General features: G+C 48.4%; 1 protein-coding gene across 1 annotated transcript in view; it reads left to right on the top strand.

Annotated features, from left to right (window-relative positions):
* Positions 1–22,045, top strand: part of VWF (von Willebrand factor) — a gene marked incomplete at both ends in the record, with an annotated part of 145,522 nt that extends 123,477 nt beyond the window's left edge. Inside the window, 10 exons of the mRNA XM_080705966.1 lie at positions 458–607; positions 3,925–4,035; positions 5,891–6,071; positions 6,794–6,834; positions 7,299–7,415; positions 17,036–17,134; positions 17,755–17,883; positions 18,842–18,881; positions 21,069–21,166; positions 21,857–22,045. Of these exons, the coding sequence (XP_080562092.1) occupies positions 458–607; positions 3,925–4,035; positions 5,891–6,071; positions 6,794–6,834; positions 7,299–7,415; positions 17,036–17,134; positions 17,755–17,883; positions 18,842–18,881; positions 21,069–21,166; positions 21,857–22,045 (1,155 nt within the window). The remainder of the gene's footprint in view (positions 1–457; positions 608–3,924; positions 4,036–5,890; positions 6,072–6,793; positions 6,835–7,298; positions 7,416–17,035; positions 17,135–17,754; positions 17,884–18,841; positions 18,882–21,068; positions 21,167–21,856) is intronic.
* Between the last annotated feature and the right edge of the window lie 3,965 nt (positions 22,046–26,010).

Raw genomic sequence — 26,010 nt, 5'->3', positions numbered from 1 at the left:
ACGCTTGTGGTCCTCAAGAGCCACACATTCCTTGCACCTGCCTAAGCCCCTTCTACCGCCACTTTGCTCCTGAGCGCAGGAGGGCTGGGTTTGGATGTTCCACGTCCCAGGGCATACCTGGGTCTGAGGACTTGCACACAGCATTTGGGTGCCACAGTGCAGAGTCAAATGCATTTAAGGTAGTGGTGAGACCAGGTCAAGGCTGCCAGGGTATGATACCTCATCCTTTGGACCATGAAGGACTCACAAGGGGCCACAAGTTTGCCAGGATAAACTGCAGGTTACTTTTCTAAGGCCGGTGGGCAGGGAAAAGAAGAGGATGAAGCCTCCTATTAACATCTCTCTGTGTAGACAGGGACCCTCCTGGCTTTACTGATCGCCATTTCCCCAGCATCAGCGCACGCAGCTCTCATACACCCAGTGCTAACCGACCTCTTGCAAAACCTTGTGTTTGCAGGTTTGTGTCCACCGAGGTACCATCTACCCCGTGGGCCAGTTCTGGGAGGAGGGGTGCGACGTGTGCACCTGTACGGACATGGAGGATGCAGTGATGGGCCTGCGCGTGGCCCAGTGCTCTCAGAAGCCCTGCGAAGACAGCTGTCGGCCGGTGAGCAGGCAGCGGGCTGGGTAGTGTGCGGAGCTACAGGGGTCGGGAAGTGGGGCAGGGGATCACAGGAAGTGGTGACAAAGGCCCCTTAGTAACTGCTGGTTCAAGGGTTGCAAGAAGGAGGAAGGTAGGTCTGGGTAAAAAAGAGAAGCATCACTTTTGGTAGAATGGCCATTTTGATGTTATTTTTTCTGCCTGTCCAAGCAAGGGAGATCTTGCCATCTTCCAAAGTCTTCTTCAGTTTCTCTCTTTAATGTTTTATAATTCTCATTGTAGAGGCCTTTTGTGTCTTTGGTTAGTTTTATTCCTAGGTATTTTATTGGTTGTGTCCCAGTACTCCCTGTATTTCCTTCTTTCTGCCCATCTTCTTCAGCTTGTCATTGAAGGAATTCTTCTACACAAAAGAAAAATGTACTTTCTTATAAATCTCATTTGAACATGGCTTTATGGAATCTGGCTTCAGCCCTACCTGGCTTTTCAGGTCCCGGGCTTACTCCTGTTCAATCTGACTTACTCAGCCTTTGGCTGTCATGGACCAATTTCTCAAGAAGAGATGTGATGGGCTCGGGTCAGCTCACAGCTGGGCTGCTCTGTCCAGTCATCGTTGGGGCGTGGTGTGGTTAGAAACCTGGCTGTCTAGAGGCTGTGGTGCTAGAGAATCTCTGAAAAGAAGACAGGTCCAGAGGTCAGCAGAGTGAGTGGAGGAGGAAAGAGGACTGGCATGTTTGGGCCTCAGATGCTCCTTTTGAATCAGTATCCAATAATCTTATTGGATCACTATCCAGTGATGCAGGCTGTTGTTGTGAAATGTCAGCAGGGGCGCATGAGTGCATTTATTCATACTTGGGGCATTTCTCAGAAGCAGGAAGAGGGAGGGCTGTTCTTCTTGTCAGATAGAAGACAAAGATCTAGCTCAAGGTGTGGAGCTGGCCACAGTTCGGCAGCTTGTGTGATGCCAGGAGAAACTGGAGCATGCAGACTCTGAGCCTGCGCCTGTCCCTTTAGGTTAGTATAGCCGGCAACTCCAGTGTTGCAAGGGCCAGCATAGTCCAGGGAAGAGGGAGGAGGTCTTCAAACTTCAAACTCAGGTCGCCTCTGCAGGGGCCAAGCGGCCTGAGCTCCCTGTGTCCAGCCTCCCTGTCAGGTATGGCCATTGTACCACAAGGACCGTACTGAAAACTAAAGATTTTTTCCCCCAGTGGTGTGTATCTTCAGATTGGGTTGCTGTTAGACTGACTTAGTTGCATAATTAGTTGGGAAACCAGGGAAAATGAGAAGAGAGTAAAGAGAAGGGCCTGAGATGGGTATCCTGAGGTGGCACTGAATACTCACATAAGCTGGACAGTTAGAAGGAGGAAGGTAAAATAAAAAAAGAATGACAATATAGGATGAGCCCTGGCTGTACAGGAAGAAAATAGGGTTTCGGGGTGTATGTGGAGGGGAGTTTTGGAAAGATGGAAAGTTGTTGGCAGGGTCAGGGCATCTGAGCATAAGAGGTTAATGCGGTCTTTGGGATCAAGCTCTCTGATCCGGCAATTGTCGTATGGACAGTGCACTTGCCCACGGTGAGATGGAGCAGAAGACAGAAAGCACGCACACATCCACAGCACGCAGCACTTTCAGAGGCTTACAGAGGGACGCTAGGTCCCTAAAGCTATTAATCACTCTCTGCAGGTTCCCTGGGGTCTCTGTTTCTTTTACGGCATTTTGTATGTTCTGCCTTATGGTGTAGGGTGTGGGGATTGTATAATCCTAATTTGTTGGCCCTGGTATCTCATCAGTGCACCGTAAGTGGCTAGGATCTCAGCTGATAAAAGGCTGGGGACAGCTCACTGCGCGCTGCGGTGACGTGGGTAGGGATGTCGGTAGGTCCCTGGAGGTGGCGTGAACTTGAGCCCGGTCTCTGGAGTGGTTGCGCTGTCCCCAGGGAGGCAGTGTCGTGCGCCTCTTCTGATTTGGCCCTGCTCGTGAGTGTGCCTGGGGCGCCAGGCAGGCTTCACATCCACACACATCCTGCAGCTGTGGCTGCTCCTTCTCGCTAAGGACGCAGCTCCAAGCCGAGGCCTTCTTCCGGATTCTTTGCTCTTGGCTGCTGGGACGACCACACTGTCATGGTCTTGCCTGTTCTTTGCACGTGGCTTTTCAGAGGAGGGTTTCCATCCACATTCCTAATTGTTTGGCCAGATGGGAGGGCCTGTGTGAGGCAAGATGGGCCGACACACTCCCAGGATGCTGGACTCCCAGCCAGGTGTTCTGGGGAAGGCTGGTCTCTATTGCTCGTCCAGTAAGGAATACTGTACCCCTTAAACCACTAGGTAAATGCCAAGTCACTTGTGGAGGAAGTCCGCCTCTGCACAGTGGTGTGTTAAGTCAGCTTTCTGTTGCTGTGACACAGTACCCAAGAAAAATAACTTAAAAGGAGATTCATGGTTGGCTGGCTTACTTTGGGGCCTGTGGTGAGGCAGAGCGTTGTGGCAGAGAGTGGTGAAGCCGCTCACCTCATGGCAGCTGGGGAGGAGAAGGGGAGGGAGACAGAGAGTGAGAGAGAGGGAGGAAGGAGCTGGGGACCCAGTATCTCCTTCAAGGCCACACCCCAGTGACCTAACTTCCTCTCACTAAGCCCCACCTCCTAAAGCTTCTGCCATCTTTCAGAAGCACCACAGGCTGGTGACCAAGCCTTCAACACATGAACCTCTGGGGAACATTAAAGATCTGATACAGGTGGCCAGCGCTGTTAGGGTGGAGCCTAGATCCCAGGCATCCTGAGCCTTCTCCCCAGTCAACAATGTGCCCTTGATATGGCCACATTCAAGTTACTTAGCTGCTGCTAAGTGAACTCTGGACTGTCTTAACGCCCCTGTGCACTAGATCTTGGTCTTTTTATTGTTGTTGTTACTAAGGATTGAACACAGGGGCATTCTATCTCCAAGCCAAACCTCAGCCCTTTTTATTTTATGTTTTGTTCAAAACAAGGTCTTGCTAAGTTGCTGAGGTTGGTCCTGAAACTGTGATCCTCCAGTTTCCCAAGTACTAGGATTACAGACATCTGCCACAGCACCTGACCTAGATTTGGGATTTATAGTGGGATCCTTATAAGGGGAAGGATAGTCTTTTAATTGGTGTAAGACTGAACTTCATGACCCAGTGATGCTTTCTGACTACTCCTTGGCATGGTCCTGAGGCTGCTGGACAACCACCGATGGGAACGTCCAGCCCTGCTGTCTGTGTACTGAGGGCTCAGTACCCATGAGGATCAGGTAAGAACACAGGTGTCCCAGCCGCCGGCCCATCCTGACTCTGCTCTTCCTCTCTTCCAGGGCTCCACCTATGTCCTCCATGACAGCGAGTGCTGTGGGAGGTGCCTGCCCTCTGCCTGTGAGGTGGTGACGGGCTCGCCGCGGGGAGACTCCCAGTCCTACTGGAAGAGTGTAGGTCCAGGCCTGGGATGTGGGAAGGAGGGTGCTGATTGGCCGGCCTCGGAGCCCATCCTGCCATCCAGTGTTGGCCTCAGTTCATCTCACTCTCTGCCATTTGCTTTCCCCACAGGGAGCTTTACCAGCTGTTGGTATTATTCAGATGCCAGCTGGGATTTCCTTACCTCTTAGGAACTAGTTAAGGCTGCCTCCGACTTCCACTGTGTGGATTGGGGTGGGGGAGCCTGATGCCCTCCCTGACAGTTCCATGAACTCCTAGCAGACACATGCTGTCCTGGGAATCTGAGGTCATTGTCCTGGGAATCTGAGGTCATGTATCCCCGGAGTGGTTGGTTTAGGGGTGGTCTCCCCATCCTGTACAGCTTGTGTACCTGCTTCCCTCCAGAATGTCACAGCCTCTAAGTGCTGAAGTGCACAACATGGACACAGACCCCACACCCCTTCATCGACTTCCATCGAACCCCCTGGTGGTTTTAGGGAGGTGAAGAAATTTGGAACTAGGACAGTCGGTCTAGTCCCAAAGGCCCTTCCTTGGCTGTTTCTGCAGGGCGGGCATGGTATCTTGCCATGCGGCTGGCCCTCCCACAGCCCACTCGGGTCCTCACGCAGAGCAGCTTAGCTGTCTCCTCTGTGGACCCAGCTCCACATTTCACCCTGGGGCTGCTGATCAAGCCATTTTCCTAGTTCAGGATTATCTCCTAGGGAGGTTTGAGTCTTGATGCCAGAATAAGAACAATTAATTTCCTCCCATCAGAAGGCTGGATTGGGTAGTGCTGAGCCCCGGCAGCTTAGAGGGCAGAGCCCGGGACAATATGAGTCACCTGTATGTGTTTTCCCCTCTGTCTCCTTCCAGCAAGACATTTTGTTTAATCTCTCATGTCCTCTGTCCTCCCGAGGCTCACACAGCTCAAAACAATGCAGCCTGAGCCTGTCTCCTCCAACACGAGCCTCTATCTTACCCATAAGACTTGGGTGTCAGCAATGGCTTTGCTGTTGGGAATATGCCAGGGACCAGTGCAGGTGGGTGGGACAGGATCTCTGGCCAAGGCGCAGTAAGTGGCCCGTAGAGAAGGTGTCATGGCGAGTCAGATTGGGAGGCGAAGGGAATGGCTATGGCACCTGGCACTCATCTGGAAGAAGCGCGTGAGCAGGAGGCAAGGAAGTGGGTCAGGGCTGAGGAGGGCCGGGTACAGCTGTTCACACATCTGGATGCTGCCTGACACACAGACGGCACCCACCGCAGCACATGTCCAGGTAGAACGTCTTGGCGGCTTTTCTGAATATGGTCTTGGGCCCTTTAAGTTTGCTTTGCAGTGGAGTGGACCTCTGAGGCCAGGGCACCCAAGGGCACCCATCTGCAGGCCCAGATGCCTCGGAAACAGATCTCAGAGACCTGGGTGTCTGAAGCCAGTTCTCCCAGTCTCTTACCATCTTCTTTCTCCCCATATGAATGCGAGTAGCACTGGCTGGGACATGGTTGAACTTCCCTTCCTCTCTTCTCAGCCTACTCTGCTGCTGCTTGGCCAGAATGCCCTGGATCCCTGAGCTCAGCTCAAAGCCGAGCATGGCAGAGAGTGCCGCCTGGCTCCCCATGGAGCTCCTGAGCTCGTAGATGGTGGCTGCAGGAGACACAGGAGCCTGGCTAGCGTCACAATCAGGGTGACTTTGACCTAGACTGAGGGGCCGTCCTTGGGATGAACCCCGCTCATCCCTCTTACCCTGTGGATGGGACCTGGATGTTGAACTGGGGCTCACCTCTAGGACCAACCAGCTCCCTGTGAACATTATGCTGCCGGTGGGCCCTTGCACCCCAACCTTGCTGGGGTGCTTGACCACCTCTGCCCTGCAGGTCGGCTCTCACTGGACCTCCCCTGAAGACCCCTGCCTCATCAATGAGTGTGTCCGAGTGAAGGAGGAGGTCTTTGTGCAACAAAGGAACGTCTCCTGTCCCCAGCTGGATGTCCCCACCTGCCCCACGGGCTTCCAGCTGAGCTGTAAGACCTCTGCGTGCTGCCCCAGCTGTCGCTGTGGTAAGGCCCGCTGGACAGGGCCGGGGCTGGGCCTGGACCCGCCTTCAAGCCTCTCTTTCCTCCTCTGGCTCCTGAATTCTTCGATCTATTAGCAACTCAGGGAAATGGGCAGGATCAAACTCTTTCCATCCAACGTGTTTGTGAGAGCAGCTAAGAACAGCAAAAGACACACTTTCCTGAAGGTCACCGTGTGCCCTGGGTGGGGTTTCCATCTTCCCCATTACAGTCCTCAGGGTGTTCCTGAGTGTAGGGCTGGGACTCCACCCCGGCCCGCTGACTCCAAGGATAATTTCTCAGGTTGTACTGCCTCGCAGCCCAGGGAAGGTGTTCCAATGGCCGCCCCTTCACCCTGCCAGCAGATAAACAATTCAGCAGCCACCCAAAACACCTCTCTCCGCTGCCCTGCTCTCTCCCTTGGGAGAGTTTCTCTCAGGACTGAAAGTTCCAAGAGTAGAATTTCATTCTTTGATAAACCCAAACATCTTCCCGCTCATCCTTTAAATGTAAATTCACTTAAACAAGCCCCGCCCCCTCTAGTATGCAGGGTCGGGGAGAGGAGGCCATGACGGGCTCTGGCAGTAGGCCCCCCAGTTCCCTGGGGTTGGGCAGTGAAGGAGCAGCAGACTGCGGAGATCCGGGGCCTTGGGGCCAAGAGCTGAGTGAGCGGCACAGCCCGCCTGGCGTGGAGGGTGTTGCCACTCACACTCTGCTCTCTCCCACAGAGCCCGTGGAGGCCTGCCTGCTCAATGGCACCATCATCGGGGTGAGCTGCTGCCCTCTCCTTTGGAGCAAGAGCTGGGGACAGGGAAGGGGGCTCTGGGAAAGGCGGGTAGCCCAGTGATTCTAGGGTGGAATCGGAAGGTGCCCACGGGGCCTATTCCACTGCCAATAGGGCCCTGGGCCTCCTGCAGCCGGGCTAGGACAGTGCCCCACACTCCGGCCTGGCCTGCTGCCCCAGGCAGCACTCTGAAGTCACAAGCACATGTCCACGAGTCCCCATCTCCTGGCATCCTGGCTACCTCTTGGGCATGAAAATCCTCACTCTTAGTATCTCTGTACTTAAATGTGGGAGGGTAGGAGGGATGGGGCCACCAGAGGTAAGAGGAACACATGCAAAGGCTCCTGGGAAACACAGGAGGGGGCAGGCGATAGTAAAGGGACAGGGTGGGCAGAGGGTCAGGGTCAAAGAACATCGGGGAGGACTGACCCGGGTTCCTCTGCCTCCAGCCCGGGAAGAGCGTGATGGTGGACGTGTGCACGACCTGCCTCTGCACCATGCAGGTGGGGGCCATTTCTGGATTCAAGCTGGAGTGCAGGAAGACCACCTGCGAGGCCTGTCCCCCGGTAAGGCAGGGTGGGCAGGGACCAGGGATGCAGGGGACCCAGGCAATGGGAACCTATTGGGCTCTTTAAATGAGCCTTGTCTTATTTTTTGATTATGGACAACATTTGGCAACTATAAAGAAGAGACCACAAGCGGCTGGGGTGTGGCTCTGTGGCAGAGAACTCACCTAGCAGGAACGGGCCCTGCGTTCCGCCCCCAGCACCGTCAAGAAAACAAAACAAAGCCCAGAGACTAAATGCCATCCACCCGGTTGCATCTCTGGAAAATAATTATAAGTTGGTCTTATATGTTTTAGATATTTTCCCTATGATTTTAATATAAACACTACATTTGTGAGGCATATGACACTTGGGTTTACAGTTTCCTATCTTTTTTTTTTTTTTTGCTCTACTAGGGGCATGTACCCAGGGGCATTGTACCTCTGAGCCACACCTCCAGCCCTATTTTATTATTTATTTTGAAACAGGGTCTCACTTAGTTGCGGAGGGCCTAAGTACCTGAGGCTGGCTACGAACCTTCGATCCTCCTGTCTCAGCCTCCCAAGTACAGGGATTGCAAGCCTGTGCCACCACACCCAGCCTATAGCTCCTTATCTTTTAAAACATATTTTAAGCCGGGCATGGTGGTGCACCTTGTAATCCCCGTGCTTGGAAGGAAGAGACAGGAGGATCGCGCAGGTTCGAAGCCAGCCGCGCGCGCTGGCTTAGGAGACCCTGTTTCCAAATAAAAATGTAAAAATAGGTCTGGGAGTGTAGCCCGAGGTAGGAGGGCTTCCAGGAACCCCAGTACCACCCAAAATAAATAAATAAATAAATAAATAAATAAATAAATAAATAAATAAATATAAAACACATTTTAAGAATATCACTATTCTTTGAAAACATTAAAATTAGTCAATAAGTGCTTATCAGACATTTGTGATGGACGAGACTCTATACAATATTTGTTGACTGGCTGCATCTCAACAACCCACCTTTAATTCCTGACATTTAGGAAGTTTAGTTTATCCCATCCTGCTTTTTCCCAAGTCATGACTGTGCTTGTTCTGAATACTTTTATCAGGTGGATTCTGAGTGGCCCTTCGTCATTTCTGGTTTGGTATTTTTAAACCATCATTTTTTTTTTTTTTTGGTGGTACTGGGGTTCCTGGAAGCCCTTCTACCTCCGGGCTACACTCCCAGACCTCTTTTTACATTTTATATTTGGAAACAGGGTCTCCTAAGCCAGCGCGCGCGCGGCTGGCTTCGAACCTGCGCGATCCTCCTGTCTCCGCCTCCCAAGCGCGGGGATTACAAGCTTGCGCCACCCGCCCGGCTAAACCATCATTTTAAAGTATGTATCATCACTTAAAAAGTATATCTTAAAGCTGGGCGTGGTGGCGCACGCTTGTAATCCCAGCATTCAGGAGGCTGAGACTGGAGAATTGTGGTTTGCAGACAGCCTCAGCTACTTAGGCCCTCTGCAACTCAGTGAGACCATGTTTCAAAATAAAAGAATAAAAAATGGGGCAGGGGATATAGCTCGGAGGTCAAATGCCCCTGGGTTCCATTCCCAAACCCACACACAAAAAAGTATATCTTAGTTTATTTGTTTATAATTTTAAGGTCATTTTTAATTGAAACCTAAATATTATACATATTCCTGGGGTGCCATGTGATGTCACCTTTTTTCTATTTTTTATTATTTATTATTTTTTGTAATCATACATCACTTTGGAATACAAGACCTGAAAGGATATATAAGCACATATCATCCAATAAGCCCTCATCCAATCCCCATCGCATTCCCTCCCCTCCCTCGATCCCATGCTTAATTGGTGATTATCTTTGATATAATTGTTTGCGTACCTCATGAGTTTTAAAGAGATTCCATCCTCCTCATCCCCTCCCCTCTGATTGGTCACCTTAATTGCTTCTCCTTTTTAATTTTTACTTTTAATACCACCCCACTGGAATGTTATAAGCCTGGTGGAGGCAGCCGAGCTTCTCCCTCCAGCTTCCCTCTGTGTTTTGGGTTTCATCTATTTAATTAATTAAATTAATTAATTAATTAATTTATTTATTTATTTTTTGTGGCACTGGGGTTCCTGGAAGCCCTTCTACCTCCGGGCTCCACTCCCAGACACCTATTTGTATTTTTATTTGGAAACAGGGTCTCTTAAGCCAGAGCATGCGCCTGGCTTCGAACCTGCGCGATCCTCCTGTCTCTGCCTCCCAAGCGCGAGGATTACAAGCGTGCGCCACCACGCCCGGCCGGGTTTCATCTATTTTAATACATTGGTGAGTCAGGTAGAGTGGTCCATGCCTGTAATCCCAGTATTTGGGAGGCTGAGACAGGAGGATTGCGGGTTCATCAACTTAGTGAGATCCCCAGCAACTTAGTGACACCCTGTCTCAAAGTAAAAACTAAGGTCTGGGAGTGTAGCTTGAAGGTGGAAAGCCCCTGGGTTCAATCCCCAGTACCAAATAAATATGTAAGTAAAAAGAAAAGGAAATTCCTTAGGGAGATGAGTCCCCTGTGATCTAGATGCATGAAATACGGCAATAACTCATCCAGTGGGGACTTTTCCGGCTCAGCCTGGGGAAGCAGCAGGTAGGGCTGGCGGTGGGGGGTCGGGAGGTGGCCCTCACAAGCAAAGAGGCCCAGAGCAGGAGGGGACTTCTGGAGGGACCAGGACTGGGCGAGGGGCGGTGGGGGGGAGCTAGGAGCTTATGCGGGTGTTTTCTGCTGTTATGAGGACAAGGGGCATGTGTGCTCTCCCCAGCACTTAATAATGTCACACTCAAACTAAAATGCTCAAATTAAAAAAAAAAAGTATGTAGACTGCATGGGTCTATAGAAGATGTAGCTATTGCTTTTCATTTTTAAAAAAATTTTAAATATTTTTTTGGTACTGGGGTTTTTGGAAGCCCTTCTACCTCTGGGCTACACTCCCAGACCTATTTAATATATATTTTTATTTGGAAACAGGGTCTCCTTAAGCCAGCAAGGCTGGCTCCGAACCAGCACGATCCTCCTGTCTTTGCCTCCCAAACGCAGGGATTACAAGCGTGTGTCACCATGCCCGGCGTAGCTATTGCTTTTTAAAAAATAGTTTTTACTGGTGCTTTGTAATTATACATGGAAGTGAGATTCACACTGATATGTTCATATATGCACGTGTCATTATCTGGGATGCTCCCTCTTTCCCTCCCCCTGCGTGATCGAGAGGTTCATGGTGACACTGGATGCACCTGACATTCTATGGAGACACGGCTATTTCTGTAGCCTGGCTCAGAGAGAGCATTGCCTTGATTAGGAAGCCCATTATGTTCACAGGTCTGTATCATTTTAATCACATCTTCAGAAACATGGCACTCTTCTTTGAAATGCTTTTACAGAGAATTTCTTTTCATTCTTTGAAAAAAAAACTTGATGTTTTGGGATCTGAGGTTGAATGCATGTGTGTGTGTGTGTGTGTGTGTGTGTGTGTAAAACAATCCCCTAGCATACATCTGGGCTTTGATATGGAATAAAATAATGAAATGCTACTGTCCGGGACCATATGGCAGCACTTTCACCCTGGTTGTCTGTTGAACAAGGATCAAGGCAGTGACGAGACACAGACATCCACACCTGGCTGGCCAGAGGGGAGGGCCTGCTGGTGCCCACAGCACCCCCTGGTGCTTTCTACCTCCGGGCTATATTCCCAGACCTATTTAAAATATTTTTTTTGGGAACAGGGTCTCACTGAGTTGCTGAGAGCCTCACTAAGTAGCTGAGGCTGGCTTAGAACCTGCGTGATCTCCTGTCTCAGCCTCCTAAGCACGGGGATTACAAGCATGCACCATCACGCCTGGCCCCCAATGCTATTTCTTTATTTATTTACTTATTTATTTATTTTTTTATTTTTTGCGATACTGGGGACCTCCTCCTGTCACGGTGTGGCCCACTGAGGCTGCCTCATGGGGCAGCAGATACACCAGAGGGTCGGTTCCCCTCACTTCCCTTCTCGGCTGCTTCTCCCTTCCCTTCCCAGAGCCCCCATTCCCTGAAACCTATGGCTCTTCTCGTTTTTCTGTTCTTTCTTTTCTCATAACTGCTCCACTGTCTTAATCTTTTTTTTTTTTTTTTAATACTGGTGACTGAACTCAGGGTCATTATACTTGTGAACTACACCCTTACTCCTTTTTTTTTTTTTTTTTTTTTCCGGGCCTGGGGATGGAACCCAGGGGCATTTGACCTCCGAACTACACCTCCTGCCCTAGTTCTTATTCTTTAGTTTGAAACAGGGTCTCATTGAGTTGCGAAGGGCCTCACTAAGTAGCTGAGGCTGTCTGCGAACACGATCCTCCGGTGTCGGCCTCACAAATGCTGGGATTACAAGCGTGCGCTGCCACGCCCAGCTTCCTTTTTTAAATATATTTTTAAATTTTGATACTGAGTTTCTGAGGCTGGCCTTGGACCTGTCATCCTCCTGCCTCAGCCTCCCAAGGACTAGAATTACAGGTGTGCGCCGCTGTGCCCAGCTCTTTGCCTGTTCCACGTTGCGGTCCTTCTCCATTAGCCTCGGCCTTCTCACTTTCGTAAAGGTTTTCTATTTTCTTCCCCTCAGGCCCACAGGGGGTGAGGGGCCTTGCCTAGTCTCTTCTTGCACTCACTAAAAATGCCCAAATCCAGGCTCCCATGACATCTGGCCTGATTGAAGCTGGATTTTGTTTCTCTCTAACCACTCACATTTGTTCAGTGGTAACTCCATCTCCGTTCTCGTCCTCCCATTCCCCTCGGCCACTCGCCTTCCGTGCAGTTTGTAAAACACAGTTTCAAGCTCACAGGGGAAACGCGGCCCCACGGCCCGCACACTCCAGTGGTCTCCTTTGCAAGTGGCACACTTGGCCCGGGCCCAGTCTCCCCGCTTTTGTGCCGAGCTCCATCCTCCTGGATTCCTCTAACTGCCAACTCCCCGAAGACATGTCAGGCTCAGAGCTTGATTTACGAGGGGAGAAGTGTCTGAATTCTCTGCTGAGCAAAATTACTGACGCCTGCCCTTGATCTTGGGGTGCGTCTCCTGCCTGGAGGCTAGAGCTGAAGGTTCTCATTGGAAAGGCCTCAGGACCCTGTGGTGCCCTGGAGCTGATTGCTCTGCGTAGCCTAAGGAAAACAGGGATGAAAAGACAGCTGGGCGTCTGCAGATATAAACGTATTCTTTCAAAATGGGTGGAAGTAGAGAATATCAGGCTAAGTGAGACCAGCCGGTCTCAGAAAGAGAAGGGTGGTAAGTCTTCTCTCCTACATGGAAGCTCTAGGGATCACCTTTCTCTATTCAGATAGACGTTTGTTTTTCTTTCTGTGTTCTACCGTATTTCACTTAACACAATGCCCCTTAACTTCATTCATCTTGCTGCAAGTGACAGGATTTCATTCTTCTTACGAGCTGTATTTTGTGTATATTTCGTGCTTTGACAGGTGTCTTGGTTGGCTTAATATCTCAGCTACTGTGAACAGTGCTGTGGTAAATATGGCAGTGTCTCCTTGGTGTGCTGACTCCTTTTCTTTGGGGTCTGCACCCATAGTGGGATAGCTGGATCAGCTCATACGTCTATTTTTAGTTCTTTTTTGGTACTGGGATTGGAACCCAGGGATATTCTACTACTGAGCGATACTCTCAGCCCTTTAGAATTTTGTTTTTATTTTGAAGCAGGGTTTTAGTGTATTACTGTGTGCTGGCCTCGACAAGGACTGTCTTAGCCTCCCAAGTACTGGCATTACAGGCGTGTGTGTGCCACTATGCCTGGCTTATTTTTAGTTTTTCAAGGAACTTCCATACTGCTCTGTATAATAGCTGAGTTATAGTTTTCCTAACAGTTCACAAGAGTTCCTTTTGACACATTCTTGCCAGCATTTGTTATTATTTTGATTATTGATATTACCTATTTTATTTTTTTTTGCAAGTCTGGGGATGGGAAACAGGGGCATTCGACCTCCGAGCTATACCCCCTGCCCTATATTTTATTCTTTATTTTGAAACAGGGTCTCACTGAGTTGCAGAGGGCCTCACTAAGTAGCTGAGGCTGTCTGCGAACCACGATCCTCCAGTCTCAGCCTCTTAAATGCTGGGATTACAAGTGTGCACCCGGCTTGATATTCTAACTAATATCTCATTATTTACTCAGAGTATTGATTTACTCTTAGTACTTTATCTGTTATATCTTTCTCCTTTTATTTTCATCCTACTTGTCTATTCAAATGAAAAGCGTGTCTCTTGAGCCGGGCGTGGTGGCGCACGCTTGTAATCCCAGCATTCGGGAGGCTGAGACAGGAGGATCGCAGTTCACAGACAGCCTCAGCTACTTAGGGAGGCCCTCTGCAACCCAGTGAGACCTGGTTTTAAAATAAATAAAAAATAGGGCAGGGGGTGTAGCTTGGAGGTCAAATGTCCCTGGGTTATATCCCCAGACCCGCAAAAAAAAAAAAGTGTTTCTCTTTTAAATAGTAAATTAATTGGGTTCTGCTTTTTATTTTTTATTTTTATACTGGGGATTGAGCTCAGGTGCATTTTTACCTCTGAACTACACCCTCAGTCCTTTTTATTTTGAAACAGTCTAAGTTGCTGACCAAGTACTGGGATTATAGGCATAGACTACCATACCCGGCTGGGTTTTACTTTTTAATCCAAGTTTTGACAATATTCATTTTAATTGAGATTTTGTTTTATTCACTTGCATTTAGTATAATTTTTTGATATGATGGGATTTAAACCTACCATTTCGCTCTATCATTTTATCTCTATCTTTTTTGTTACTTATTCTACTAATTATTTTTTGTCTTTGGTTGAGTTTTTGCTTTTCAGTATTTTATGCTTACTATTCCTGTTTATTCATATTATTATTTTATTTTTTCTTATTTTTTTTATTGGTGCGATGTATTCATACATCATAATGGTATAATCATATTATTATTTTAGTGGTTACTCTCGAGATGACAGTATCCATCCTTGACTTAACGAGTAAATCCTTTCATTCTCCTATACCATGTTCAACTGTTATTATGTAGTTTATGTCTACCTAAGAGATTCGTTCCAGAAGGCATTTTTATAATTTTGCTTTAAACAGTAAATTGTCTTTTATAGAATTTGAGAAGAAAACTAAAAATGACTTTTTGTACTTATCTACATATTTTAAAATTTTGAGTTCTCTTTTTTTCTACATATCTGAATTTCCATGTTATTTCCTTTCTGCTTAAAGAAGAACTCTTAGAACTTCTTTTCATGTGGTCTAAATAGCAGTATATTCCTTAGATTTTATCTGAAACTGTCTTAATTTTGCTTCCATCCACTGCTGATAGAATTCTAGGTTGGGCTTTTAAAAAATTATGTTGTTCCATTGTCTTCTGGGTTGTATTGTTTCTGATGACAAGTCAGCTGACATATTTATTGTTCTCCTGTTTGTATTTCCCTCCTTCATATCAGAGTATTTACAGTTTTTCTTGGTTTTCCAAAGTTTGGGCATATATTGAAATTGTTTTGATTTATGGTACTGTGTTTTCTGGTTTTAGGATTTCCAGTTGATTATTTTTCTTAAAGTTTCTAGGTTTCTTCTGAAATTTTTATCCTTTTTTTTCCTAGCCATCATTTCTTTTAGATTCTTTATAGTTATTTAAACATTCCTGCCTGCTAATAGCAATATCAGGATCATTTATGCCCCTGTTTCTATTGAGTGATATTTCTCTTGGTGTGGATCAAGTCTTTCTATTTCTTTGCATGGGATTTTTTTTGCTATGTATTAGACATTGGTAATGTCTAATACAAAAATGTATTGAAAAGGATCTTAATTCTACTGTTTTTCCATAATGAATGTTAAGTTTGGTTTTAGCAGGTGGTTAGATTTTTTAATGGTTTACTTAATTTTTTATTTGATTTACAAACTACATTAGGAAAGACCTATGCCAGTATTTCTCTTAGTCCTAGGGTGAATATTTTAGTTCTCAGACATGATCTTTACTCCTTTGCCTTGGCCATTTATGGAATTCTGATGGACACCTGAGGTGTTATCCAGTCCCTCTAACTTGCCAGGGTTCCGACTCCAAGCTTTGTCTCTCCTGTGATGTATGGAAGCTGCAATTGCTGCTCAGACATTTAGCTTGTTCCAGTCATTGTTTTGTTCCTGGCTTCTTGCAGCTTTCTATGTACAGATGTTACTAAATGGGCCAACCAAAAATTTGGGAGAAGTTTATGTTTTAATCAGATTTTTCACAGTGTAACCCAAATGCCTAGTAAGAACGACTTAGAGGAGGAAAAACTTATTATGGCTCATGGTTTTAGTGTGGGTTTCTCGATTCTGAGGCAGACACATCATGGCAAAAGGGCATGGTTTTAGAATGCTGCTCAGTTTATGGCATCCAGGAAACAGGGAGAGAGGAGGAGTGGGTGCCAGGGACAAGATATGGTCCCCAAGGGCACACCCCCACTGACCTGCTTCCTTTAACATGCCCTGCCTGCCAATAGTTTCTGTGTCTTCCCAGTAGGTCATTCAAATCTTAATACATCAAATGGATTAGTCCACGGATAAAGTTAGAGTTCTCATGATCTATTTGCTTCCCAAAGCGCCACTGCAGGAATCTGCTGCACCGGGGACCAAGAGTCCAACACATGGGCCTTTGGGGGACACTCCAGGCTCATACCGTAACAGTTTACATGCAGATTTGGATGTTTCCTCTTTGAGACTGCCTTTTTCCTGAGGCTTTCCTCTTTAGTTTCCAGCTCTTCTAGCAGTTGCAAGCTGTCCTCTGAGTCTTGAGGCAAACACAAGTATAATTTTCTGTTTGAATTCCAGCTTTCTAGTACTCCACAGACTTCCCTGATGGGAAAAGCCATATGGTTCTCCTGTTTCGAAGATCAAAAAGCCTATAATTTATCCCTGATTTTGGTCATCCTCCAGGGTCTCTAATCAGTTGTTTTAATTGATCATGTATAATTGTGATCTGCAGGATGATCAGTTCAACACAAGCTACTAGAACCAGAACTCTACCCCAAGGCTTCTGAGCAGGAGAGTGACTTGACTAGACATATCGTGAGGCCGTCATTCTATGAGTGCATAGTAGCCTATAGTAGTGGGGCAAGCATGAAGGCAGGAAGACAAAATAAGACTCTTACCAGAGACAGTGGAATAGGATGACTCAGACTAGATGATGATGGGGAATACTGGTTACAACAAGCAGTGGGTGAGTTCGAGGTACATTTTTGGATAAGAGTTGGTGATAACTGGGGTGGGGGCAGATAAGAATAGTTTGAGCCACTAGCTCATGACACTGGCTTTTAGGATAAGGAAGACTGGAAAAAGGAAGCTATTTGGAGCCAAAATGAGACTTCATTTTGGATATAAGTCTCAAGATAATGACAAGATCAGTGATTGTCCAGTAAATAATTGAATTTATAAGCCCGAAGCAGGGGAGAGGTCAGATTTAATAGGTAGCATTGCTAGCTTGAACAAGATGTTCTTAAATGAACAAAAGACATGCTGTCTGTAAGAACTGGCAGAAGCTAGTTAGAGCTGGGAATTGTCTTTCTGGAGCTGTGGGATAGGAGAGAGGCCAGGGATGTTCTGGGGAGGTCAACTGTGGCTGCCTTCTTTCCCGGCTACAGGGTTATGTGGAAGAGAAGAACCAAGGTGAATGTTGTGGGAGATGCCTGCCTATGGCCTGCACTATTCAGCTAAGGGGAGGGCAGACCGTGACGCTGAAGGTAAGAGCAAACCAAACTTGGGTGTCCCCCCTTCAGGTCACCAAGGCTTTCTCTTTGGTGCTCTTTCTTCAAGAAAGAGGGACTAATATTGATATATTGGCTTCTTTTTTCTACTCTGTTTTGATTTCCTAAAGACAAGACATATGATTTGTAGGAGGCACAGGGCTTTACTTTGAACTCTTTGTTGCTCTCCTTGACCAGCATGCAGTTGGTGGGTGGCCTCATGATTTGGAGTTGATAGACTTTTAGGATTTTTCCCTAGCCTGGAGAGTCTGTGGGACTACATGGGCAAGTAGGGTGAATTCCCGGTGGGCATGAGGGTTGGTGACCCTGGCTCACCTTTCATTTCATCATTGATTGGCCAGTGTACTCTTGTTTATCTCCATCTTTTAAAGACCTACATGGTGGTCAGAATAGGGTTCTCTACGGTTGTAAAACTGAGACTCCCTTGCTATTCAGTATATTGAGCATGGGGCTTGTATACACTCGGTCTTATCCTTGTTCTATGGCTCTACAAATGGTCTCAGCAGCTCCAAGGAGTCAAGGCCACAGTTCGAAGTAGCATTGTAAGTAACCCAGACACTGAATCTGCTCTCTTCTCTCCCCCTCTTTCCTTTCAGCGTGACGAGACTCTCCAGGATGGCTGTGACAGTCACTTCTGCAAGGTCAACGAGAGAGGAGAGTACATCTGGGAGAAGAGGGTCACAGGCTGCCCGCCCTTCGATGAACACAGCTGTCTGGCCGGGGGAGTGAGTGACTGCAGCTCAGACCCGATTTTCTCTCGATTGTCTCAATCTTGACCTCCCCAAGTGCCAGCTCCCAGAGTAGAGTTTTTCTGAACAGCACACAGCCCGGTTTGTACATGATCCTCCCAGCCTCCAAGGCAGACCGCTGACCTAGCTTAAGAATCAACACAACTTCCAAATGCAAGACTGACAGAGGAAAAAATATTCTCCATAGTACTGGATGCTTGCTCATTTATTCATTTATTTATTTTTTCATCTTCCCGCGGTTCCCACCCTATCTCCTCCTTCCCCGTACATGGTATTGAGATTGGCACTGATAACTTTTTAAATGTTCATTGTGTCCACTGAAGTATTTTGTCCATCAAATATCCTCCCCCATCCGCCCTTTTCCCTTATACCCCCCTCCATTCTGCTGGGGTGACTCTTCTTTTCTCTGAATTCCCGTTTGTGTCCCAGTTTCTTCCTACCCTCCACATATGAGGGAAAACATCTGACCCTTCCTTTTTTGTGCTTATCTCACTTAAAATAATAGTCTCTAGTTCCAGCCATTTTCCTGCAAATGACATAATTTTGTTCTTCTACATGGCTGAGTAGAATTCCATTGTGTGTATATCCCATAATTTCATAATCCATCTGTCGAAAGGCACCTTTTTATAAAAGTCTGTCACTTGATGGAAGCTGAGTCTGTGATCTCTAAATAGGGAGAGATGAAACTGACTTCATTTTCCCCAGGAATGAGCATCCTGCTATCTCATTCTGGAAGAAAATTAAAAATGACCCAAACTGTTTCATCCTGGTCAGGTAGGGCAGTCGGCCCCCATTTGTCATGGGAGAGCACAGTTTACATCTGTGACTTCAAGCTCAGGGGTGTGAGTACAGTGCCAGGAACTGACCCAAGTGACCAGAAAACTGTCCACTATGAACTAACTGTGTCTAATGTGAGACTCTGCTGTTTTCTTAGGGGAAAATCATGAAAATTCCAGGCACCTGCTGCAACACATGTGAGTACACTATTAAAAGTCTTTCCTGGAATCCCATTAGACCAAGTCCAGGCACTCTGGAGTAAGCTTTAGTCTAGAAAGATATTTCAACATTTACAGTTGCCTGGCAGTCGTTATGCTCAACCCTGCAGGGAACTAGCTCACCTCGAGTATAGACTGCCCCTCCCTGCCTAATCCCCTTTTAGGTGCTCACAGAGCAATTTCTTCCCATCTCCCTTCCCAGCTCCTTAGCCTTTTATCTGCCTTTGCTACCCTAGAGTCTGTGGTACTCATAGACCCCCTGCCAGGCTCCCTGAAGACAGGCGCTCTCCATCCATGTTCTTGGCTGAGCGGGTACTGAGCCCACATCTCCTCACTGCATCCCACACCACCTTGGGGAGTCAGCCTTCTCACCGCTGGGGTCTGACCCAAAACTTAGAGAAGGAAATGTTTGCTGGGGCTCATGGTTTCAGAGATTCCAGTTCATGGGGCTGGCTCTGAAGCATAAATGGCAGCTGCAGCAGTGGACTGGTTGCCTGGAGGAAGGGATGCTGCCCTCACATCGTGGAGGGAAGCAGAGAGAGAGAGAGAGAGAGACAGACAGACAGACAGACAGACAGACACTGACCAAGGCCACACTCCCAACAACTTGCACCTTTCATCATTGCCCACCTGCCTATGTTACCACTCAGTACATCCATACAAATATTGATTTATCCACCGATGAGGTCAAAATCCTCATGATCCAATTATCGCACCTCTGGACATTTTTGCATTGCCAATACACGAGCTTTTCAGGGGACATTCTGCATCTAAACCGCAACAAAGAGAAAGGGAAGCCGGCAGCTGGCTAATGAGAACCCCCTGCGTGTCTCGGAGGCTGCAGAGAACACAGAGTGTGCTCTCGAGGGCCCGCGAGGCTGGCCCAAGTGTGCTGCTTCCTTTCCTAGTGTCACCCTTGGTTCACCTTGTGCAGATGTCACACTGGTTGGTTCTAATCATTCCCGGCAGCAGTTCTAGAGACTCATATTCTTCCCGCACATTCTTGTGTTCATGAGCACAAGTAACTTTGAACTACTTGTCTGGATTAGCATTTTTAGGTTTTGTTTTATTTTGGGTTCATGCTTATTTCCAAGCAGAGGAAAGGCAGTGCAAACACGAATACCTTCAGTGTTCGGTTGTTCCTTTCTCTCTTGATGGCTAACTCTGATGACCCCAGAAATTGCTGTGCCCAAAGCACAGGTTGAGGGAAGACATTCCGAAGGCATTTCTTTCTATAATTCCCCCCTGAATGGTTTAAGAATGTGGAGCCAGAGAAGATGGATTCTCTCTAGACATGCTGCACATGGAATTTGGTTAAGAAACTGTTACCTACAAGACTAGCAACAGGGGCCTTTGTGGATCCCTGTGTTCAGGAAGCTTGAGACCTTTCATTAGGAAAACAACCAGGCCTGGGAATTCCAATCTACAAGCAAAAGAATATCACATGTTGGCTTTAGTATGTTTTCCTTACTCATCCTCTTAATGTGGTTGTCAGGCTAATACATAGAGTTGTTGTATATTTATTTGGAGCTATCGCAGAATGGAAACCTCCCATTTTCTGATGGGAAGGGTGAACTGGTATTATATCTTTGAATGCTTGGTGGGACAAGAAGAGCTTCAGATCTGAATGCAACTAACTCTTGTATATAAGAAAACCCAAGTCGGCAAACTCAAGATACCAATATCTTGAGAGGATTCCATGGAGGTGCCTGCGCCATTGCCTCCTCTCTTACCCAAAGGCAAGGGGTGGATTTAATATCAATTTCTCAATTAATACCATTCTACTTATTGGCTATTTTATTATCCATGTCTTGTGGATCTACTTGGCGCGTGAGAGTATTTCTCTAGTTGTGTTTTTGGTGTCTACAATTATATAAAAGCAAGTCTCCTCCATCAGCATCAGCGAAGCGTAGTGTATCTAGGCTCCTTCTGGAATTAAGTTGTATCATTAAGTGAGTTAAATTCAGCATTAACTATATCTCTGGATTTGAAGGGCCAGGAGTGGCTGAGGTGAGTCAGGCCAACTTAATCCCCCTCCCTGCAGCTGGCTTGGGGTCTTTGTTGACTGTGAAATGGGCTCATTTCCAGCCAGGTGAGGGCCCGGGGCTGCAGAGCATCCCACAGAAGCCCAGCCAATCCCCGGTTGCATCTCTCACCTGTCTACAGGTGAGGAGCCCGACTGCAAAGACATCATCGCCAGGCTGCAGTATGTCAAAGTGGGAGACTGTAAGTCCCAAGAGGAGGTGGACATCCATTACTGCCAGGTAAGGCTCCCGGACTTTACTGAGGCCTGGCGGGAGGGCTCAGTGTCCTTGTTCGGACAAGAACATGTACTCGGACGTGTCTCTTCAGTTACATCCTAGAAGAATCTGGAAAATTTGCAAGGGGGAGAGGGGAAAGAACAGAAATTATTTCTTAAGTAAATATTTTATTAAAGTAAGAACTTCTTTTAAAATCTTTTCTTGGTACGTTGTAATCATACATCTTACTGGGGTACAAGATGGTGGAGGCATACATGCACACTTCACCTAGCCCTTCCCCAATTCCCACCCCATTCCCTACTCCTGCCTCCTTCTCATGTTTGGCTTGGTGGCTGACTTTGATATGTTTGTGAATGTAAGAAGAAAGATCCAACAAACATTTTAAAGAGAACAGAGAGATTTGGGGGAGTTACTTTTTTATGGAATCTGGGACTACGTTCCCTGAGTACCAGCCAGACGTGCATAGACGCTGCAGCTGGAGGGATTGGGGGTGTGTATAATAACCACAGACTAGAGGAAATATCATCCTTCCCTGAGAGCGCCCTTTTTAGATCACCTGGCTGTCCTGGGTGTGTCTGTGCAGAACAGCCTGCCTTGCTTGGAGGGCTGGGGAGGATGCAGGCCGCCCCAGAGTTCTGATACCCCGAGCTTCTCCAGCCTTGCCGGGTCCCACCTCTCTCTGCTCCATTTCAGGGCAAGTGTGCCAGCAAAGCCGTGTACTCCATCGACACTGAGAGCGTGCAGGACCAGTGCTCCTGCTGCTCGCCGACGCGGACGGAGCCCATGCAGGTGCCCCTGCTCTGCACCAACGGCACCGTCGTGCACCACGAGGTCCTCAACGCCATGCAGTGCAGATGCTCCCCCCGGAAGTGCAGCAAGTGAGGCCCGCCGCTGTCAAGGTGCCGCTCAGCCCCGCCAAGTCCTGCTCCTGCCCTCCCGGGCCCCTAATAAAGGCCAAGCTCTTATCTTGCAAAAGGCTGGTGGTGTATCATGTCTTAAACCTCGACCGGCAACTGTAGGCTGGGACTGAGTCCTGAGATGGTCTCGGGAAAGAGCAGACCCCTTCTATGCACACAGTCCAGCTCCAGTGTCTCCGGGAATGTGTGGGTCCCTGCATCCATGTGTGACGAGGACAAACCATACTGCAGGCCTCTCCTGAAACTCAGCCCAGTGGCCCGAAGTAAAACTGACTTGTGTAGAAACACGAAGTTCTCAGAGATGTGAGTTGAGAGTTGTGTGTGTAGCGGAGGGGTGAGCCCTGGAGCCAGGCTCCTGCCAAGATAGACATGGCTGTGGTCAGTGTGGCTGACATCAGAAGAAGGTGTTTGACCAGAGGTGACAAAGTTCCTGGGTGTCCGTAGTGGCCGCTGTGGGAGGGAGCCCCTGAGGACTGAGAGCCTGGAAACGGGGTGCTGGCAGGTGTGGGAGCGTGGTTCCACCAGCGGCTCAGCCACAGTAGTTGAGTCCCAGACGGGGCAGACCCGGGCTTCCCGCGTGGCCCTTGCTCAATAAGCCTGTTGCTGGCTCTCAAACTCAGTTTCCTCATCTGGAAAACTGTTATGGTAGTCTCACCCATGGAGTTGTGTGCGGATAAATAGACTCTGCCTAAAATAAAGCCTGAAAGTCCTTAGGGAACCATAAATTGCTCTGATCTAAGAAGGGACATGCATACACGTGGACAAGTCATCTCAAAAGGAGAATAAGTGACTCTAATGCTGACAGCTAAGCATTGGGATTTCCTTTTTCCTGAGAACCGCAGACGCTGAGTTTTGGGGCTTTATGTTAGATGCCAGGGTCCCACCACTCCAGATATGCTTAGTCGGGACAGCTGTAGATAACACCAAATATCCCCGAGGCCCCAAACCACAAGCTGGTATTGTCACACTCAGCTAGAGATTAATTCTCCTTAGAATGTATGAAAATCATTTACCTGCACACACTGGCAAGATGGTGGAGACTCTAGGTATGGAGAGAACACCCACGAGATGAAGGGGCGTCCTGAGCGTGCCACAGAGAGTTGACGGAAAGTCGACTTTCCTTCCAAATGCTGTGTTAAGACACAGGAGTGATTCAATTCCTCAAAGCACCAAATGATGGGGCTAGAAAAGGCTTAGATATCATCTCCCCATATCACCTCCCCAGGATGAAAGAAGCTCAGAGAACTCAAGTGACTTGTCAGAAGTCACACAGCTGCTGAGTGGCAGGCCCAGGTTCCCAGCCAGCGTGGGATGACATCTAGATGTGAACCCCAGGGCCACTCCGCCAGAGCCCCACAATTCATCCAGACCCCTGTGCTTACAGGTCCTGGCCTCGCTATCCTGGGGTCTAGTAACTGCTGCGTTTCTAGGATCCTGTCACTTCTGTACTGCCCACCAGAGCCCCACAATTCATCCAGACCCCTGTGCTTACAGGTCCTGGCCTCGCTATCCTGGGGTCTAGTAACTGCTGCGTTTCTAGGATCCTGTCACTTCTGTACTGCCGGGGACCAACCTCCAGAGGCCCCGCCTCACAGGAGCATGGTGTCTGTTGTGCTGAGGAGGTTTTCTGGGGAATCTGATGGGGTGGAGGGAAGGAAGAATGGCTAGAAATTTTATATAACTATTCAATAATTCAAAGGTTGTCATCTCTCCATCCAACTTTGAGAAGCCTCTAAGGTCTCTCTGGAGGAAACCAGATCCAAGGACAGGGAATTAACTGTCACTCTCCTGACTGATCGCCTAACACTCTGCCTGGGGACAAGGTGTTGCTGGAGGCCGGAGGCTGCCCCTCAGCTCAGGTGCCCAGTTCTCAGCAGCCTGTGCTTCGGTGGCCCAAAATTCTCATAGGTGTTAACCTGACATTTCATGATCAAGAAAAAAGCCAAAGCAGGCTTTAAAACAAAACAAACAACAGTAAACAATGACAAAATAGTGCTAGAGAGTTGGTAAAAGTTTGCAGGAAGAGGCAAATGTGTGGGAAAGTGTCTTCCTTTAACTTTTGTGTACAGATATTCCTAGGTTAGGGTCTGGCTCTAGGAACAAGGACCCCCCTTTTATGCTCACTCTTGGACTGTATGAGGCAGAATCCCCAAAATGAGTGTTTTAGGGGGGAGCCTCAAGGAAGGAGTACAGGGACTAGAGAGAGAGGGTAAAGGGATTGTTAAAGGGAGCAATAGTGGGAAATTTTCCAAACCTTTTGAGAGACAAGGAAGAATCCTAGAGGAGGAGAGGAAGAGGGGGCTGGCTCAGGATGGGGAGAGAAGTTGAACAGAAATGTTTGGAGCACAGCAGGCTGCCTGCTTTGGAACTCGGGTCATCTCTGAGAGGCAAGTCGCTTAACCTTAACACTGCAGTCTTCACATCTGTAAAATGGGCCCACTGCAGTTGTTATCATATAGAAGTATTTTAGGATTAAAATAAGTACTGTAAAGTAAAGCATTGAGAAGACTAACCAGCAAAGACAAAGTCCCACATAAACACCAGCTGTTATTACTTGCAGTGGAGGAATTAAACCCCTGGGCTGGGACACGATGCTCTCGGTTTCCCTCAGTTTTCTGTTGTTGGACATGTACTTTGCCTGCTGGTTCCTCATCCACCAAATGAAACACCCTCTTCCTGAGCCCAGCTTATCAGTGCAGGAGAGAAAGTTCCTGGGATTTATTGTCAGTGAACACAGACTACTAGACCTTAAAGAAATCCCTTTCACTGCAGGGCCCGTGGTATTATTGAACTTGTTTCTTTCTGTGCGTCTCCTAGACTTGTAATCTAGAAGAGACCTTTGGCGCCTCCTCTTCCATCCTCTGCTCATGAGCAGATACCGGAACTGAACTAGGGAAATAGCTCCTCTTGTTCTCTGAGGATGCAGCTCCCATAATCCACCTCCTGGACCCGGCTGGACCCTCCTAAACCCTGTGCTCCCCTCCCCACCCTCTTCTTCCTAATGGCCCAGTTACACCTGCCCTTTTCCGTCACCTTTTCTTCCTTCTTTAATCTAGAGCAAAGTGAATACAGCTGGTGGAGAGGTGGGGCAAAGCCCCATGTGTAGTGGAGCCCCACTGACCAGGGCACAGCGCCCAAACCTGCCTGCTGCCCAGGGCTATCCCTGGACAGCAGATGACCCTTCAGGGTGCAGGAAGGAGGCTTTGCTGGCAGGATTGGAAACTAATCAGCCAGACGGTTCATGGGCTAATCCGGCTGAATTTTCACACGCAAACCAGGTTGTGTGTGAGGTGCCTCCAGGGGTCCAGAGCGCAGGCAGCACTTAGGGTCCTGTAGCTGGGCTTCATTCCTCCAGCTGTCCCAGACTCAACAGGGTAGCAGTGTGCGCTCTTTGCTCGTGCTCCCAGGGCACAGCGGGGAGGGCTCAGCTGGGCCTCCTGCTGCAGGGCCTGGCTGCCCGGGGAGGGATGGAGGGGGAGGAGGCAGCGGCAGCAGGCAAGGGGCGGGCACGTCCAGACGGAGCTGAGCCGGGATGGAATTAGCCCCACAGCAGTCTAAGCCTGTGCAGAAGCCAGCAGGGCTGCGGGGCAGTTGTTGGAGCTTTGAGTCCCATGCACCCGCACCATGGCTACCCCCGGGCTGCCCGGTGAGTTTCCCCCGCCCATAGGACCCTGGTCCTGAGCAAGCAACCAGTTGTAGGAGGCATGGGGCAAGGAGATGCTATCTAACACCTATCCTGGGGGACTGAGGGCCCCAAGTGAACCTGAACCTGGTGCCAGAAGCCAACCCCCTCTGGTAGGGAAGCGGAGGGACACCTGAGGAATTCCAGAGGCTTATGAGAATCAGCAAGCAGGAAGGGAGGAGGAGTGGCCGCTCCTCAGTGGTTGGTTACTGATTCCTTTCTCCCTGGATCCTGTCTGTCTCTGTTAC

This window comes from Muscardinus avellanarius, assembly GCF_963383645.1.
Source record: "Muscardinus avellanarius genome assembly, chromosome: 11".
Taxonomy (NCBI): domain Eukaryota; kingdom Metazoa; phylum Chordata; class Mammalia; order Rodentia; family Gliridae; genus Muscardinus; species Muscardinus avellanarius.
The sequence above is the reverse complement of the archived record's forward strand: the minus strand, read 5'-3'. Positions and strand labels throughout refer to the sequence as shown.